The 18,732-nt window shown below is 42.8% G+C and overlaps 1 protein-coding gene across 3 annotated transcripts in view; it reads right to left on the bottom strand.

Annotated features, from left to right (window-relative positions):
• FIRRM (FIGNL1 interacting regulator of recombination and mitosis) overlaps window positions 1–18,732 on the bottom strand; it is a 737,920-nt gene that overhangs the window by 318,855 nt on the left and 400,333 nt on the right. For all 3 annotated transcript variants that reach the window (XM_073557998.1, XM_073557999.1, XM_073558000.1), the window contains exons 12-13: window positions 7,725–7,845; window positions 7,391–7,577 (exon numbers count right to left, since the gene is read on the bottom strand). In XM_073557998.1, the coding sequence (XP_073414099.1) occupies window positions 7,391–7,577; window positions 7,725–7,845 (308 nt within the window). The remainder of the gene's footprint in view (window positions 1–7,390; window positions 7,578–7,724; window positions 7,846–18,732) is intronic.

The raw sequence follows: 18,732 nt of genomic DNA, 5'->3' as shown, positions 1-18,732 counted from the left end.
TTTCCTACTCAATGAATTACAGTCTGCCCTGTCAAAGTGCCCCGCAGGGAAAGCACCCGGTCCAGACGGATTTTCAGCTATGTAGTAACAAATCCTTCTCCACGCTCTTGCTACCACATTTGCTAAACGTCTGTAACGCAGTATTGGAGGGCCAACCGCTTCCAAGTCAAATGCTTGAAGCCAGAATATCTTTAATACATAAGGAAGGGAAAGACCCAGAATTGTGTAGCAGTTATAGGCCAATAACCCTTCTTAATGTAGATTTAAAAAAGAAGGATAGCCAAATTTTTACCAAAGCCGATGTCTTTAAATCAGCCTGGATTTGTTGGGGGAAGAGAGGGGAAGGATAATGTAAATAAAGTGCTATACCTACTTCAATATATAAAACACCGCAAACTTCCTTTACGGAACGGATGCGGAAAAGGCCTTTGACAGGGTAGACTGGATCTATTTAAGGGAGGTACTTGCTTGGTTTGTGCTTCCAAATGCAATTGTATTGGCTATAATGGCAATGTATAACCACCCTACAGCCCGATTTAGGATAAATGATTACATGAAAGACACATTCACCATTAAAAATGGTACCCGGCAGGACTGCCCAATGTCTCCCTTGCTGTTTGTACTGGTGATGGAGCCCCTTCTAATTGTTATACAACACCACTCGGAAATAGAGGGCATGAGAATTAACAAGGCACATTACAAAACTGCTGCTTTTGCAGATGACCTCTTGGTTTTGATGACTAAGCCTCTATCTGGAATAACGACTTTGATGAACCTATTAGAGCAATATGGCAGCCTTTCCAATTTCAAGGTGAATATGTCCAAATCTGAAGCATTAGATCTGAATGTCCCTCCGAATACTCTAATAAAATTAAATAACTTATACCCCTTTGCTTGGCCTAAACAGTACATCACATACTTGGGAATAAAATTGGGTAGAACAAATAAGGATCTAATTCAACTAAATACCCCCCCCCCCTCATTTCTTCGGTAAAAGCCTCCATAAAGAAATGGAAGGACTCATATTTTGTGGATGGGGAGGAAAGACCTGTTGAAAAGCCTTATTCTACCCAAGTTTACATATATGTTCCAAATGCTCCCTATATCTATTCCAAAATTCTTTCTTGCCAAAATTAATTCAATATTCCGCAGTTATATCTGGAGGAAACAGAAGTCCCGCATATCTTACAGAACTCTAACTTTACCTAAGTCTAATGGGGGGAAGCGTGCAGATTTATTGCCACACTCATTCTGCACCTGGAGCGGCAATGCTGGGGAATCTGGCCATTTGGTAAATGTACCTATAGATCATCTCTTGATGGGTGGAACACTCCCTTCGCTACAGGAATTACAAGAGACACCAGGATTATCAAACCTGACTTTTATTCAATATGGCTCCATCAGGGAGTCACAGAAATGCTACCTTCAATCATCGGATCTCACTCGCCCCCTAACTACTTTTGAAACTTTATGTGCAACAGTCCATAAACTCAACAAAATAATGTCAACCATCTACCAAATACTAATTTCTTCAGATTGTTGTCTCAAAAGAGCATTTATAACACATTTGGGCTACAAGCTCACCCCAACCCAAATTTCCCACATTTACAAATATTCACATGGCCCAACACAATGTGTCAGAGCACAGGAGAACTCATTTAAAATTATAACCAGATGGTATATTACACCAAAACAAAGCAGCCGCTGGTGGACAGGCACCTCAACCAAGTGCTGGAAGTGCGGTGATGCTGATGGCACATATTTACATATGTGGTGGACTTGCCCACCCCCTTACCGATTCTGGCATGTTGTGGAAAACGTTATTTAAAAAATACTAAACAAAATACCTAAATTAACGCCTGAAATACCGTTTCTAAACTTCCCGGTATGGCCTAGAAATGAAAGCACTTCCGATTTAGAGCAACACATACTATCAGCGGTGAAATTGTTGATCGCTATGTATTGGAAAACGTCAATTGTTCCCTCTTCCTACCAACTTTATGAAAAGGTGGATATGTTGTATCACGTGGCTAGACTAGTGGCCCTGGTAAACTGTTCACAATCAGCATTTGAAGAAACTTGGCGTCCATGGATCCGTTTTAGATCCACTTACAAACATAAGCAGGACTAAAGTAGCACTATTAAACTGCAATAGTCTAGTACTGAAATAACTTGTGCCTCGTCGTTCACCCTCCCTTCCCACATACCTTCCCTCTTTATCCCTCCTCGCTTCAGCTTTACGCTACCTTTTCTTTCTATATCATTACTTCACATCTATCCAATACCTTAATACAGCTATAATGAGAATGTTGTTGATCGAGTTGTAGCAATTTAAGACTTTATACCCTGTTACAAAATAGTTGCGTATAGAGGTTTTGATCTGAAGAACCTGCCATCTACAATCTGCTATTCTTCAATACAACCTATACTTATCTGACTCTACATAGTCTAAATATTGATGAATAATAATTGTAAGTTATGTAATGATTTTTGCTGTACTACTATATGATTGCATGTTAAATTCTGAAATTTTCAATAATCTTCAATAAAAAACCATTGAAAAGAAAAGAAACCATACTTACCGAACGCCTAATCTCCGACTTCCTCATCTCCGACTCCCTCGTCTCCTGCAACTAAATATAAAATTATAAACCACAAATATTACTCACCTGTCCGACAAGAAGATAATTCATAATGTCCCACGATGATCCGGATCACTTTAAAAGCAGTCACATCAGTGATGTGACTGATCTCAAAGACAGCCGGCGATACACTGACAGGAGGTAATCCCTCCCGCAGTGTATTACTGATCTGCGTTGAGAGTTCACCGGAGTTCATTAGCTCTGGTGCTTTACAGCACCACTGCTGCATGGGAAAGTTCTCACACACCGGTGCCGTAAGTGAAAGCACAGAGCTGATGAACTCCAGTTAACTCTCACAGCTGCGCAGTTATACACTGCGGGAGATATTACCTCCTGTCAGTGTATCGCCGGCGGCCGGGTTGAGTGGTCACATATCCTGATGTGACTGTTCTACACGTGAGATCGCTGTAGGACAATCTGGATTACGGTGGACAGGGAGTATAGGTTGGTTTATTACTTTACATTTTTTCTAGGAGACGAGGGCGTCGGGGATTTGGTGTGAGGTGAGTATAATGTTTTTTATTTTTATGTGAATATGTAATTTTACTCTGAGCACAGGCACCAGCAGATGATATTACTCTCCCATCCGACATCGCCGGATGGGAGCAATAGTCTCATCGGCCCGTGCCTGCTTTTTTACCGCAATTCACAGCGGCGGGTCACAGTCAGTAGTGGAATCACATTGACATCTGCCAGCATGTACCCGCAGCACTGTGACCGACAGTATCGGCAGTAGTGCTACCGCGGGTGACAGTCACAGCTGTGGGGTAACGCTGACACGTGACAGCATGATCCCGCAGCGCTGACTGGCGGTCTTACCGGCAGCACCTGTCATTGCATGCACTGAGCAGTGTGTGCAATGACAGGGGAAAATAAAGCCTACAGCAAACGCTGCGGGCTACAACAAAATGGTCGCTATCTCCTCCCACAGCTGTGACCTGGACAGCCCAGGAGGGCATGCCCACGTCACAGCTAATGCGGCTACAACGTTATAGATAGGGTCGGCGTCCGACCGCTGATGCCTATGCCCAGGGCTGCCGTATTTGCAGAGTGTTAAGCCCCAGTCACACATAGCGATCTCGCTAGCGAGATCGCTGCTGAGTCACAAGTTTTGTGACGCAACAGCGATCTCACCAGCGAGATCGCTCTGTGTGACACTGACCAGCGACCAGCCCCCCTGTCGGTTATCGCTGATCGTCCTGAAATGGCCAGGACATTTTTTCGATCACTGGTCTCCCGCTGGCCAGCATGCATCGCTGCGTGTGACAAGCGGGAGACCAGCGATCAGAGCGCTGGTAACTAAGGTAAACGCAGGGTTTCTAAGCAGCGAGCGATTCTTAGAAACCCAATGTGTACCTTAGTTACCAGCGCGCTGATGCAGGGAGCTGGTAACCAAGGTACACATCGGGTTTCTAAGTGACGTGTGCTGCTTACAAACCCGATGTGTATCTTAGTTACCAGCTCCCTGCATCAGCGCGCTGGTAACTAACATACACAGCGATGCGCCCACTCGGCGTCGCTGGTGCTGATCGCTGGTGAACCTGCCTATTTGACAGCTCACCAGCGATCATGTAGCGACACACCAGCGATCCTGACAAGTTGATATCGTTGTCGGGATCGCTGGTGAGTCGCTATGTGTGACGGGGCCCTAAGTGTCGTCCAGCAACTCTTACATGCCTGCAAAGCAAAATGGCAGCCCCCTGTGGCTGCAAAAAAAAATGAAAAGACAAAAACTATAAATACTGTGACTTGAAAATATGTTATAAAAATAAGGAATTTAACATTTTTTTTTTTAATAATGTAAAAAACGCGGCACCTTACCTTTAAATGATAAATACAATACCTTACATTCTATATAACCATAGGGACTCAGCAGCGGCTTGCCCCATGGGTCTATTTATTGGTGATTCCTATAACTAAACCCTCCTTGGAAAAGATCGGCAGGTGGCTGCTGTACCATCTGCCAACTATTTCACAGTTGTGTCTCGTAGTTACACGATCAAGGTGGCATATAACAATACACTGCACTTTCATTATGAGACCCTTACACCGTGGAGGGCTCGGTCTGGTAATGTAAGGGCGAACAAAATCTTTGGAACAGTACACATGTTATAAGATGGCCCTAGGTCATAGTGCCCAAACCACCGCATGCATTAGCTATGGAATAACTCCCCATACCACTGAATACAAAAAGGAGAATTGGAGTACTAAATCCACCAGAACAATTTAAAATCAAAAAAGCTTTATTAATCTCATATATAAGAGATACCAGAACATATTAACCACATATCATTATAGAGTAATTTGTGCAAGGTTTAAGGTGCAGCAAAACACATGCAGCAGTGCACAGCAATCCAATTGGGATATCTAATACATAAAGCTCAATGTGTGTGTATGTATGTATGTATGTTTGTCCGGGATTGGCATCCGCACCGTCGCAGTTACAGCCACAAAATTTGGCACAGTCACACGTCTGGACCCCGAGAGTGTCCTAAGCTATGTTGTGAGGCGAAATTTTAACCCCGCGCGTTCCAATTCACCAAACAATTTTGCCCCTATCTACATAATGGGGAAAAAGTGTGTGTATCAAGCCCCGCCCCTCATTATGATGTCATAATGGTTGCCATGGCGACGCTGAGGTCATCATAGGTTGTAAGCCCCGCCGCTCATTATGATGTCATAATGGCTGACTATGGGATGGAGGATGTGTGATGGGTATATGGGCACTGGACTAAGGGATGGAGGATATGTATGATGGGTATATGGGCACGGGACTATGGGATGGAGGATGTGTGATGGGTATATGGGCATGGGACTATGAGATGAAGGATGTGTGATGGGTATATGGGCACTGGACTATGGGATGGAGGATGTGTGATGGGTATAATGGGCACTGGACTATGGGATGGAGGATATGTATGATGGGTATATGGGCATGGGACTATGAGATGAAGGATGTGATGGGTATATGGGCACTGGACTATGGGATGGAGGATATGTATGATGGGTATATGGGCATGGGACTATGAGATGAAGGATGTGTGATGGGTATATGGGCACTCGACTATGGGATGGCGAATATGTATGATGGGTATATGGGCAAGGTACTATGGGATGGAGAATATGTATGATGGGTATATGGGCATGGGACTATGGGATGGAGGATGTGTGATGGGTATATGGGCACTCGACTATGGGATGGAGGATATGTATGATGGGTATATGGGCACGGGCCTATAGGATGGTGGATATGTATGATGGGTATATGGGCATGGGACTATGGGATGGAGAATAATTAAAATTTGTTATAACTAACCACAGTTAGTTACTATGCCCGGGCAGCGCCGAGCTCTTCAGCTAGTTTCTAATAAAAATACAGCTTATAGTAAAAAGTGACAGTGCTTTTAAACATTATATATAATATAATCACACACATAGCAGGAAAACTGGTCACCAGTGTGGCCAAAATAAGAGGCCCCAGAGAAAGTCAGTCATTTTGGCATAGTAGCGATAGTGACCCCATATTGACCGCACATGAAGTCCCAGTATTCAAAGTGCCTTACCCATGGATGCTCTGCACGCCACACAGCAAGCCCCTACGCGGGTTTCGCGTAGGCATCATCAGGGGGCTTCGTGCAGAGCATCCATGGGTAAGGCACTTTGAATACTGGGACTTCATGCGCGGTCAATATGGGGTCACTATCGCTACTATGCCAAAATGACTGACTTTCTCTGGGGCCTCTAATTTTGGCCACACTGGTGACCAGTTTTCCTGATATGTGTGATTATATTAAATATAATGTTTAAAAGCACTGTCACTTTACTATAAGCTGTATTTTTATTAGAAATATCCCAATTGGATTGCTGTGCACTGCTGCACGTGTTTTGCTGCACCTAAAACCTTGCACAAATTACTCTATAATGATATGTAATTGTCTTAATATGTTCTGGTATCTCTTATATATGAGATTAATAAAGCTTTTTTGATTTTAAATTGTTCTTGTGGATTTAGTACTCCAATTATCCTTTTGGTAATGTGAGGGGTTGTTTCATAATGGACCAGTATTTTTGTCCTTCAGTGCATTTTATTGCAGCATAGCATGCTTTTCTGATTCTTGTAAAACATTCTAAGGCTATGTGCACACACTACGGATTGGTCTGCGGATGCTTATCTGCGGAACCGCAGGTAACCTGCGGTTTTACCTGCGGATTGGCCTGCGGTTTGCCACCTGGACAATAAGCTATGTGCACACGCTGCGGTTTTTGCTGCAGCAGAACTGCAGCAGTTCTGCAGACAGTGTACAGTAGCATGTTATCCTATGGGATTTACATTCTGCTGTGCACATGCTGTGGATTTTTAACTGCGGAAAAGCTGCAGTTTTGAATCCGCAGAAAGAAAGGACAGGTCAATTGTTTCTGCGGATTCTGCTGCGGTTTATTCCATTGTCTAGGTGGCAAACCGCAGGTCATTTTACCTGTGGTTCCGCAGATAAAAATCCGCAGACCAATCCGCAGTGTGTGCACATAGCCTTAGATTGATGGAAAAAAAGTAACACAAGTGTGAACTGTATTTCCCAACTCTATTTGTTTATTTGTGAAAGCAAAGATTTGCTTTGTTGTCATCTACATGTATGCACAATAATATTTCCACTTAGTGTTGCAAAGAATCACAACAGAGTTCTGAAAATGATTCTGCCCCTTCTATAATTTGTCTCATATGAAGATCTTATTCTTATCACTAGACTTACTAATTCAGCAAAGCAACCTGGAGGCAGCAATACAATACAGGCACACACACGGGTGCAGACGTATTGATAGAAGGTAAGGGTTATTGGGTTTTGGCCTTTTCCTAACTCATCCTGCAGAACAACTGGAAGGGCTATCTCAGGAGAACATCTTGCAAAGCTCTGTAGCACTGCTTGAAAGATGGACATTCTGAAACGGACCAAGAAAAACAGATTGTGTTAAAAATTCTTCAAATCGGCTTTTGGGAATAAATAAAAACAATTGTCCTTGCTAAATATATTCAGGATTATAATGAAGTTTGCTAGCTGTCTAATAACTGTACACACACATACATACCTTGCTGGAGATTTGCTGCTTGTGCACCATAAAATTTGTAGCTCATCAGGAAGAGTGGGAAGTTTATTCATTATATGTATAAGAATCAAGCAATGAGGAAGGTGATGCTCAGGTGGAAGATCTATACAGAGAAATACACAGCATGAAATGAAAGTAATACATCATGGCTTTATTAACGTGTTCAGGAATTAAACTGATGCTATGGAATAATTCTGGGGATGTAAATTCTGCACAACAATACCAATCACATCCAAACAGAAATAATGAAGGACGGATACAAACTGAAATGTGGCGAATATGCAATAAGTTGACTCAAAATAGAAAAACACATCAAAAATGCAATTGAGTTTTTCGAAAAAGAATTAAAAAACATACAAAAAAAACAGATACAATGTTTATTTTTCTTCAGATTTTTGCATTTTCTTTATAAGACTATAAGACAAAAGAATTTCTTTAAACAATAAGGGTGGAAAACAAAGGATTCAAACTCAATAATATAACGTGAGGGCCGAGAATCACTTTTTATATCGCCTGGTGGATTGTTAATTATTTTACTATAATGTTACAATAAAATATTTTATATGATAAGTTATAGTAATGTACTGTATCTAGAGTGGGAAAATAAGAATTTGATACACTGCTGATTTTGAGAGTTCTTCCACCTACAAAGAATGGAGAGGTCTGTAATTTTTATCGTAGGTACACTACAACTGTGAAAGACAGAATCTAAAAATAAAAGCTAGAAAATCTCATTATATGATTTTGAAATAACTAAATTGCATTTTATTGCATGAAATAAGTATTTGATCATCTACCAACCAGCAAGAATTCTGGTTCTCACAGAAGCCCTGCTACTCTGCACTCATTACCTGTATTAAAACCTCTTTCTGATCTTGGACGCAATAGTACGTCCAAGGTCAGATCCCCAGCTTTGATGAGGGCTCTGGCAGTGAGCCCGCATCAAAGCCGGGACATGTCAGCTGTTTTGAACAGCTGACATGTGCCCGCAATAGGCGCAGGTGAAATAGCGATCCACCCGTACCTATTAACTAGTTAAATGCCGCAGTCAAAAGCTGACAGCGGCATTTAACAAGTGCTTCCAGCCTCCGGGGCAGAAATACGCGCAGCGCTGACCCCCGTCACGTGATCGGGGGTCAGCGATGCACTGACATGACAACCAGAGGTCTCCTTGAGACCTCTATGGTTGTATATGCTCTGTGGTCGGCGCTCATAGCAATGCTGTAATTCTGCTACAGAGAGGCAACATGACCATCACCTCTATATAGCAGAGCCGATCAACCAAAGGCAGATTCTAGCCTTCTATGGATGCTATTGAAGCATGCCAAAATAAAAAAAAAGTTTTAAAATTGTGTAAAAAATAAATATAAAAGTTTAAAGCACCCCCCTTTCGCCCCATTCAAAATAAAACAATAAAAAGAAATCACACACACACATATTGGCTATTGCCGCGTTCAGAATCGCCCGATCAATAAAAAAAATAAAATAAAAAGGATTAACCCGATAGCTAAACGGCGTAGCGGAAAAAAAATAAAAACGTCAAAATTATGTTTTTTGGGTCGCCGCCCCATTGAATTAAAATGTAATAATGGGCGATCAAAACAACGTATCTGCACATAAAAGGTATCCTTAACCCCTTTCCTACATCGGACGTAATATTTCGTCCATGTGACCTGGGCCCCAAGTCCCATGGACGGATTATTACGTCATAGCGATCAGCGGCTCCGACGTGGTGAACGCCGCTGATCGCGGCTGGGTGTCAGGTGATTATCACAGCTGACACCCGACACGTTAACCCTTTGCACACCGCGATCAAACACGATCGCGGTGTACCGGGGGTTAAAGGAAAGCATCGGCAGGGAGGGGGCTCCCTCCGTGCTTCCCTGAGCCCCCCACAGCAGCGCAATGTGCAGCGCTGCTGCGGGGGTCTCTCTCCCTACAGGTCCCCGGATCCAAGATGGCGACGGGGACCTTCGGGGGCCTGCAGGGAGCTCACTTCCTCAGTGCCTGCAAAGCGCAGGCATGAGGAAGTCTGCGTCTATGCCTCTGACAGATTACTGATCTGTCAGTGATCTGTGATGTGACAGATCAGCGATCCGTCACAGGACAGTGATGTCCCCACTGGGACAACCTAATAAAGTTAAAAAAAAAAAAAAAAGAAGTGTAAAAATAATTTAAAAAAAAAAAAAAAAAAATCGCTAAATAAATTAGAAAGAGAAAAAAATATTCCCAAATAAATTCATTTTTTGGAAATAAAAAAAACAAAAAAAAAAACAATAAAAGTACACATATTTGGTATCGCCGCGTCCGTAACGACCTGCCCTATAAAACTGTCCCATTAGTTAACCCCTTTAGTGAACCCCTTAAAAATTAACAATAAAAAACGAAGCAAAAAAATAATGATTTATTATCATACCGCTGAACAAAAAGTGCAATAACGTGCGATCAAAAAGACGCATATAAATATCCATGGTACCGCTGAAAACGTCATCTTGTCCCGCAAAAAAACGAGCCGCCATACAGAGTCATCAGCGAAAAAATAAAAAATTATAGCTCGCAGAATAAAGCGATGCAAAAATAATTATTTTTTATATAAAATAGTTTTCATTGCATAAATCCGCCAAAACATAAAAAAAGACAAATGAGGTATCGCTGTAACCGTACCGACCTGAATAATAAAACAGTCTTATCAATTTCACCGCACACGGAACGGTGTAAACGCACCCCCCCAAAAGAAATTCATGAAACGCTGGTTTTTCTTCATTCTGCGTCCCAAAAATCGGAATAAAAAGCGATCAAAAAATGTCACGTGGCCGAAAATGAAACCAATAAAAACGTCAACTAGTCGAGCAAAAAATATGACCTCACATGACTCAGTGGGTCAAAATAAGGAAAAATTATAGCTCCCAATATGTGGTGATGCAAAAACTATTTTTACAATAAAAAGCGTCTTTTAGCCTATGACAGCTGCCAAACATAAAAACACGCTATAAATAGTAAATCAAACCCCCGTTATCACCCCCTTAGTTAGCGAAAAATAATAAAATTAAAAGAAAATGTATTTATTTCCATTTTCCCATTAGGGTTAAGGCTGAGGTTAGTGGTGTGTTGGGGTTAGGGTTGGAGTTAGAATTGGGGGTTTCCACTGTTTGGGCACATCAGGTGCTGTCCAAATGCAACACGGCATCGGATCTCAATTCCGGCCAATTCTGCGTTGAAAAAGTCAAATGGTGCTCCTTCCCTTCCAAGCTCTGCCATGCGCCCAAACAGTGTTTTACCCCCACATATAGGGTATCAGCCTACTCAGGACAAATTGCAAAACAACTTTTGGGGTCCAATTTCTCCAGTTACCCTTGGGAAAATAAAAAATTGGGTGCAAAAATATTTTTATGGAAAAAAATGTTTTCTTTATTTTCACGCCCGGGCGTTATAAACTCCTGTGAATCACTTGGGGCTTCAAAGTGCTCACCACACATCTAGATAAGTTCCGTGGGGGGGGTCTAGTTTCTAAAATGGGGTCACTTGTGGGGAATTTCAATAGTTTAGGTACATCAGTGGCTCTCCAAACGCACATGACACCCGCAGAGCATTCCATCAAAGTCTGCAATCCAAAACGTCACTACTTCCCTTCCGAGCCCCGACGTGTGCCTATACAGTAGTTTTCTCCCACATATGAGGTATCAGCGTACTCAAGACAATTTGGACAACAACTTTTGGGGTCCAAATTCTCCTGGTACCATTGGGAAAATAAAAAAATCGGTGACTAAAAGATCATGCTTGTGGAAAAAATACTATTTTTTTATTTTCACGCCCAGGCATTATAAACTTCTGTGAAGCACTTGTGGGTTCAAAGTTCTCACCACATATCTAGATAAGTTCCTTAGGGGTCTAGTTTCCAAAATCGGGTCACTTGTGGGTGGTTTCAACTGTGTAGGTACATCAGGGGCTCTCCAAACGTGACATGGTGTCTGATCTCAATTCCAGCCAAAAAAGTCAAATGGCGCTGCTTCCCTTCCGAGCTCTGCCATGCGCCCAAATAGTCGTTTACACCCACATATGGGGTATCATTGTACTCAGGACAAATTGCACAATAACTTTTAGGGTCCTGTTACCCTTGGGAAAATAAAAATTGGGGGTGAAAAGATCATTTTTGTGGAAAAATATGATTTTTTAATTGTACGGCTGTACGTTATAAACTTCTCTGAAGCCCTTCTGGGTTCAAAGTTCTCACCACATATCTAGATAAGTTCCTTGGGGGGGTCTAGTTTCCAAAATGGGGTCACTTGTGGGGGGGTACCACTGTTTAGGTACATCAGAGGCTCTCTAAACGTGACATGGCGTCCGATCTGAACTCTAGCCAATTTTGCATTGAAAAAGTCAAACGGCGCTCCTTCCCTTCTGAGCTCTGCCATGCGCCGAAACAGTGGTGCCCCCTCCACATATCAGGTATCAGCGTACTCAGGACAAATTGCACAATAACTTTTGCAGTCTAATTTTTCCTGTTACCCCTGGTAAAATAAAAAAAATTGGACCTGAAGTAATTTTTTTTGTGAAAAAAGTTACATGTTCATTTTTTTTAAACATTCAAAAAATTCCTGTGAAGCACCTGAAGGTTTAATAAACTTCTTGAATATGGTTTTGAGAACCTTGAGGGGTGCAGTTTTTAGAATGGTGTCACTTTTGGGGATTTTCTATCATATAGATCCCTCAAAGCGACTTCAAATGTGATGTGGTCCGTAAAAATAAAATGGTGTTGCAAAAATGAGAAAACGCTGGTCAACTTTTAACCCTTATAACTTCCTAACAAAAAAAATTTTGGTTCCAAAATTGTGCTGATGTAAAGTAACATGTGGGAAATGTTACTTATTGAGTTTTTTGTGTGCCGTATCTCTGTGATTTAAGGGCATAAAAATTCAAAGCTGGAAAATTGCAAAATTTTCATAACTTTTGCCAAATTTCCGTTTTTTTCACAAATAAACGCAAGTTATATGAATGAAATTTTACCACTAACATGAAGTACAATATGTCACTAGAAAACAATGTCAGAATCACCAGGATCCATGGAAGCGTTTCAGAGTTATTACCTCATAAAGGGACAGTGGTCAGAATTGTAAAAATTGGCCCGGGAGTTAACGTGCAAACCACCCTTGGTAGTGAAGGAGTTAAAAACGTCAGCTCGACACGCAAAAAAAGGCTCTCACTCAACCCCAGATCACGAAAAATGGAGATGCTAAGGGTATCGGAAAATGGCGCAACTTTTTTTTTTTTTAAGCAAACTTTGGAATTTTTTTATACCACTTAGGCTGGACTTTGTTTGCAATTTCACTGCACTTAGAATTTTTTCCTGTTTTCAAGTAAAAGACATGCTAAAACCAATGATGTCGTTCAAAAGTTCAACTCGTCCCGCAGAAAATAAGCCCTCACATGGCCATATTGATAAAAAAATTAAAAAGTTATGGCTCTGGAAAGTGGAGCGAAAAACAAAAAAGCAAAACCAAAAAAATCTCCGGTCATGAAGGGATAAAACAGAAATAGGTCACACAAAATAGTTAATAAATAACATTTCCCACATGTCTACTTTACATCAGCTTAATTTTGGAATCAAAAAATTTTTTTCTTAGGAAGTTATAACGGTTAAAAGTTGACCAGCGATTTCTCATTTTTATAACAAAATTTACAAAACTATTTCTTTTTAGGGACCACCTCACATTTGGAGTCATTTTGAGGAGTCTATATGGCAGAAAATACCCAAAAGTGACACCATTTTAAAAACTGCACCCCTCAAGCTGATAAAAACCACATTCAAGAAGTTTATTAACCCTTCAGGTGTTTCACAAGAGCAGAAGCAACGTGGAAGGAAAAAATGAACATTTAACTTTTTAGTCACAAAAATGATCTTCTAGCAACAATTTTCTTATTTTCACAAGGGTAAAAAGAGAAAATGGACAGATAATGTTGTTGAGCAATTTCTCCTGAGTACGCAGATACCCCATATGTGGGGGAAAACCATTGCTTGGACGCACGGCAGGGCTCGGAAGGGAAGGAACGTCGTTTGACTTTTTCAAACTAAAATTGGCTGGAAACAGGCATGAAAACAGGATTTTGGTTGCTTACCGTAAAATCTGTTTCTCAGAGTCTTCATTGGGGGACACAGGAACCGTGGGTGTGTTGCTGCTGTCACTAGGAGGTTGACACTATGCATGAAAAAAATGTTAACTCCGCCTCCGCAGTATACACCCCTCCGACCGGCTGTAGGACAATCAGTTAGTGAAAAAGCAGTAGGAGGATACATTATCCTGTAAGTCACCATATATTCTTTACACGTAATAAAATCATGGGATGGGGTGTGGCATGGCAGCGGTGGAGTGAGGAAGCAGGCAGAGGAGCTCCCTCCATAAAACCGACTAAAAATCATATCAGCGCACGATTCCGGACCCCAACAGCACCACCATGGGTGCCAGGAAGAAGAAAGAAAACGGGGGAGCCCCCTTGGTGGTGGCAGAGCCCGCCACTCAACAGATAACAAAATTCCTGGTCGCCCCAGACAGAGGAGAAGGCCTGAGAAACATGGCGGCGGGGGATGAGAAGGAGGCAGCAGACACTGACAGAGCAGAAGCAGGGGCGGGAAGGGACCAACAGATCAGTGACACAGGAGGTGAGACACAGCGGAGATGCTGCTTTTGGCACTGGGGAGTGTGAGGGAGGACATCAATCATTACCAGCAGCACGCCAAGATGGAGCTGGGGGAGGGGAGCTGGGGTCAGTGCTGGCAGTGACAGAGCAGATAGAGGAAGACTGGGAAGAGCATAGGACAGAAGAGGAAGATTGTGAAATGGATTACAATGAAGGCTCATCTCAGAGCCCCGTGTCCTCCCACCCCAGAAGGTTCTCTGAATCCTCACAGCACATCACAGCCCCTGTTATAGTAACTGTGGGGGGCGGCCAACCATTTCAGGAGGGTTGCCTCACACTAACCCAGGCCCCACAAGCGATGCCCTCTCACTGCTATCCTGCATATGATTCACAGGGCTATGGATATAACACACAATTGACCCCAGGACTCGATCTGGGTCTGTTGAATGCTAGACTACATGATATGCCCACCAGACAGGACATGGAACAATATGTGACCCGCCTAGAGACGTCATATAAGGCAGAATTATCAACCTTGAGGGATGAGATACAACAGTGCAATGAAAAGGTTAATGTACATGACCAAGCAATCGCGGCACTGACAGCCAGATTGGATGCTCAGGATGAGACGCTTGCAGATCAATCCTATCACATTCAAATGCTGGCAGATATGCTTGATGAGGCCGAAAATAGGGGAAGGCGGAACAATATTAGGGTTCGGGGGTTACCAGAAACAGTGGCACCCAAAGACATAAGCAGCGCACTACAGCAAGTATTTAACTCTGTTCTGCAGCGACCACAGGAGTCACCTCTTGAACTAGACCGGGCTCATAGGGCGTTAGGCCCAAGACCTCATAACCAGGCCCCTCCACGTGATGTGATATGCCGGGTGCATAGATACCAAATAAAGGACGAAGTGATGTCCAAGGCAAGAATAGAAAACACTATAAAATACAAGGAAACCAGGATCCAGCTATTGCCTGATCTATTTCGTAGGACTCTGCAGAGGAGAGCTCTCCGCCCATTACTGGACGTCCTATGCCAGAATGATATATCACACACTTGGTTGTTTCCGTTCCGTCTACGTGTCCAAAAAGAGGGCAGGGTTCACCTGCTGAGTCACCCGAATGGCATCACTGCTTTTTCGGTGGCGCTTAACATCCCAGGGGTGGAAATCACAGATTGGCATTCTCTGCCGTTGCAGTATAGAGGAGCAGACCCTCCCAGGCAACTTTGTTGTGAGTTCATTTTCCCCTTCACCATTGAGGTCTGATGAACTCCCTCTTCTGGTGAAGGAAGGTAGTGAGGCTGATTACAAAGCACCTGAGCAGAATGATGATGACTGGGTGACTGGGATTGCTGACTGGATATAAGGCAGCCGACGCCCTTCTGCCTTGCGGGTGATTACTCTGAGGGATTCTTGGAGACCAGTCTGATTCCTGCTCCTCAAAAGCTAAGTTTTCTGCTCTACTTTTTGCATTTGTGTTTTGGTTTTGTTTGGCCTTGTTTTTCTGGATTTCTGCCTTTCCCTGCTGGGTGAGTTGAATTCCTTTTTGCTCTGTCTTCAGATAATACCGGAGTACTGATATAGTCTTTTTGAAGCCTAGCGTCTTCAGGGCTTTTTTCCCTATCAGTCTGTTGGCTCTTGTTTTTGAGAGGGTTTTGGCGGATTGCAGACAGCAGCTTTTCTATTCTGTCCTATTTAGTTAGCTTGGGCCCCATCATTTGCTCAGTCTATCTTTCTATCTGTGTGAGTGTTTTTTCATATTGCTTCACCGTCATTATATTTTGGGGGCTGCCTATTGCTTTGAGGTCTGCTCTGGGGCAGTTTAGATTTCCCTTTCTGTCTTTAGGCTATGTAGTTCTCCGGCTGTGATCGAGGGGTCTAGGGCACCGTAGGAACCCCCCACGGCTACTGCTAGTTGTTGTTGTTAGGTTCAGGGGTCTGCAATCCGATAGCTGCCAACTTCTCTGGTTTTCTGGACTTAGCTAGTATTTCTGTTTTTGCCTCCTACGGTTACTCATTCATAACAGAATCACCCGCCATACCGCAGATCCTAGGGTACTCAATAGCAGGAAAGAATTGTAAAAAAAAAAAAAAAAAAAAAAAAAAAAAAGTGTGTATATTTTTTCCTCTATATCTCTGAGGCCGTAGGGGGAATTTTTTTTTTCTCTCAAAGGAGATAAAGCAATTGTCTGATCTTGTGGAGCAGCTCGCTGCGGAAGTGCGGGGAATTTCCGCCTACCTTGCTCATTCACATGCTGCTGAACCAAATATCCCTACTCCTGATGTGTTTTTTGGGGATCGGTCTAAATTTTTGAATTTCAAAAAGAATTGTAAATTATTTTTTGCCTTGAAGCCTAACTCATCAGGGAGCTCCGCGCAGCAGGTTAAAATTGTCATCTCTTTGCTGCTTGGCGATACCCAGGATTGGGCGTTTTCTTTGAAACTAGATGATCCTATTCTTACTAATGTGAACGCATTTTTTCAAGCCTTGGGGTTGTTGTATGACGAACCTAATGCTATTGATCAGGCTGAAAAGACCATGTTGGCATTGAGCCAGGGTCGAGATTCTGCAGAATTGTACTGTCAAAAATTCTGAAAGTGGGCGGTCCTTACTACCTGGAATGATAATGCCTTGGCAGCTCTCTTTCGGAAGGGTTTGTCAGAAGCCGTAAAAGATACTATGGTGGGATTTCCTGTTCCCTCTGGTCTTGACAATTCTATGTCATTAGCCATTCAGGTTGATCGGCGTTTACGTGAACGCAAGACTGCACGAGAGGTGTTGCCACCTGTTGAACAAGTGTCTGAACCTATGCAATGTGATAGAGTTTTGTCCAGGGAGCAACGTCAGGAGTTCAGAAGGCGTAATAAGCTGTGTTTTTTTTGTGGAGATGCCTCGCATATTATTTCTGTCTGTCCTAAACGAGAGAAACGTTTTGCACACACGTTTTCTGTGGGTGGTGTTCAACCTAAGTTTCTTCCGGCAATTACTCTGATCTGCTCCCTGTCCACATTTTCAGCCAAGGCTTTTGTGGATTCGGGAGCAGCCCTGAATCTAATGGACTTGGATTTTGCTAAACGTTGTGGATTTCCGATGACACCTCTGCGGACGCCTATCCCTTTGAGGGGGATTGATGCTACTCCTTTGGCGAAAAATAAACCTCAGTTTTGGACCCAGGTGGTAATGCGGGTCACCCCAGACCATCAAGAAAATTGCAGATTTTTGGTGTTGCATAATTTGCATGATACCATTGTTCTGGGGTTTCCCTGGGTTCAAATTCATAATCCAGTTTTGGATTGGAAATCTGTGTCTGTGGTGAGTTGGGGTTGTCGGTGTGCCCTTAGTGAGGCTCCGGTTTTTCCACCTCTCCTCAGTCGCATGATGTTCCTGACTATTTGGCGGACTTTTATGATGTATTTAGTGAGAATAAGTCTGCGTCTTTGCCTCCTCATAGGAGTTATGACTGTGCAATTGAACTGAGCCCGGGGTGTAAATTTCCCAAGGGTCGGCTCTTCAATTTATCTGTACCCGAGCACGAGGCTATGCAATCCTATATTAAGGAGGCGTTGGAGAAGGGTCATATTAGACCATCCTCTTCACCCTTAGGTGGCGGGGTTTTTTTTCGTGGCCAAAAAAGATGGTTCATTAAGGCCTTGTGTATTGATTATCGTGCCCTCAACAAAATTACTATTAAATATCAGTATCCGTTACCCCTGATTTCGGATCTATTCTCCAGAGTTAAAGGTGCTTGCTGGTTTACCAAGCTTGACCTCAGGGGGCGTATAATCTTATCCGCATTAAGCATGGGGATGAATGGAAGACGGCGTTTAATACTCCGGAGGGACATTTTGAGTACCTGGTGATGCCTTTTGGGCTCACTAATGTCCCTTCTGTCTTCCAGTGCTTCATGAATGACATTTACCGAGACTTTGTGGATAAATTTTTGATTATCTATCTGGATGATATTTTGATCTTTTCCAAGGATTGGGATTCTCATGTGGAACATGTTCGGACTGTGTTCCGGATCTTGAGGGAGAATTCCCTGTGTGTCAAAGGATCGAAATGCCTTTTTGGTGTACAGAGGATTTTATTTTTGGGATTTATTTTGTCTCCGTCAACTATTGAAATGGACCCGGCCAAGGTACAGGCCATTTATGATTGGGTTCAGCCCACTTCTTTGAAGGCCCTCCAGAAGTTTTTGGGTTTTGCTAATTTTTATCGGAAATTTATAGCAAAATTTTCTAGTATTGCCAAGCCATTGACTGATCTGTCTAAAAAGGGTGCTGATGTGTTGAATTGGTCTCCGGAGGCTGTTTCTTCCTTTCAGGATCTGAAGCGAAGATTCACTTCTG

Source organism: Dendrobates tinctorius, unplaced genomic scaffold (genome assembly GCF_039654945.1).
Source record: "Dendrobates tinctorius isolate UK_male_01 unplaced genomic scaffold, ASM3965494v1 ptg000012l, whole genome shotgun sequence".
Taxonomy (NCBI): domain Eukaryota; kingdom Metazoa; phylum Chordata; class Amphibia; order Anura; family Dendrobatidae; genus Dendrobates; species Dendrobates tinctorius.
This window is presented reverse-complemented; position numbering and strand designations above follow the sequence as displayed.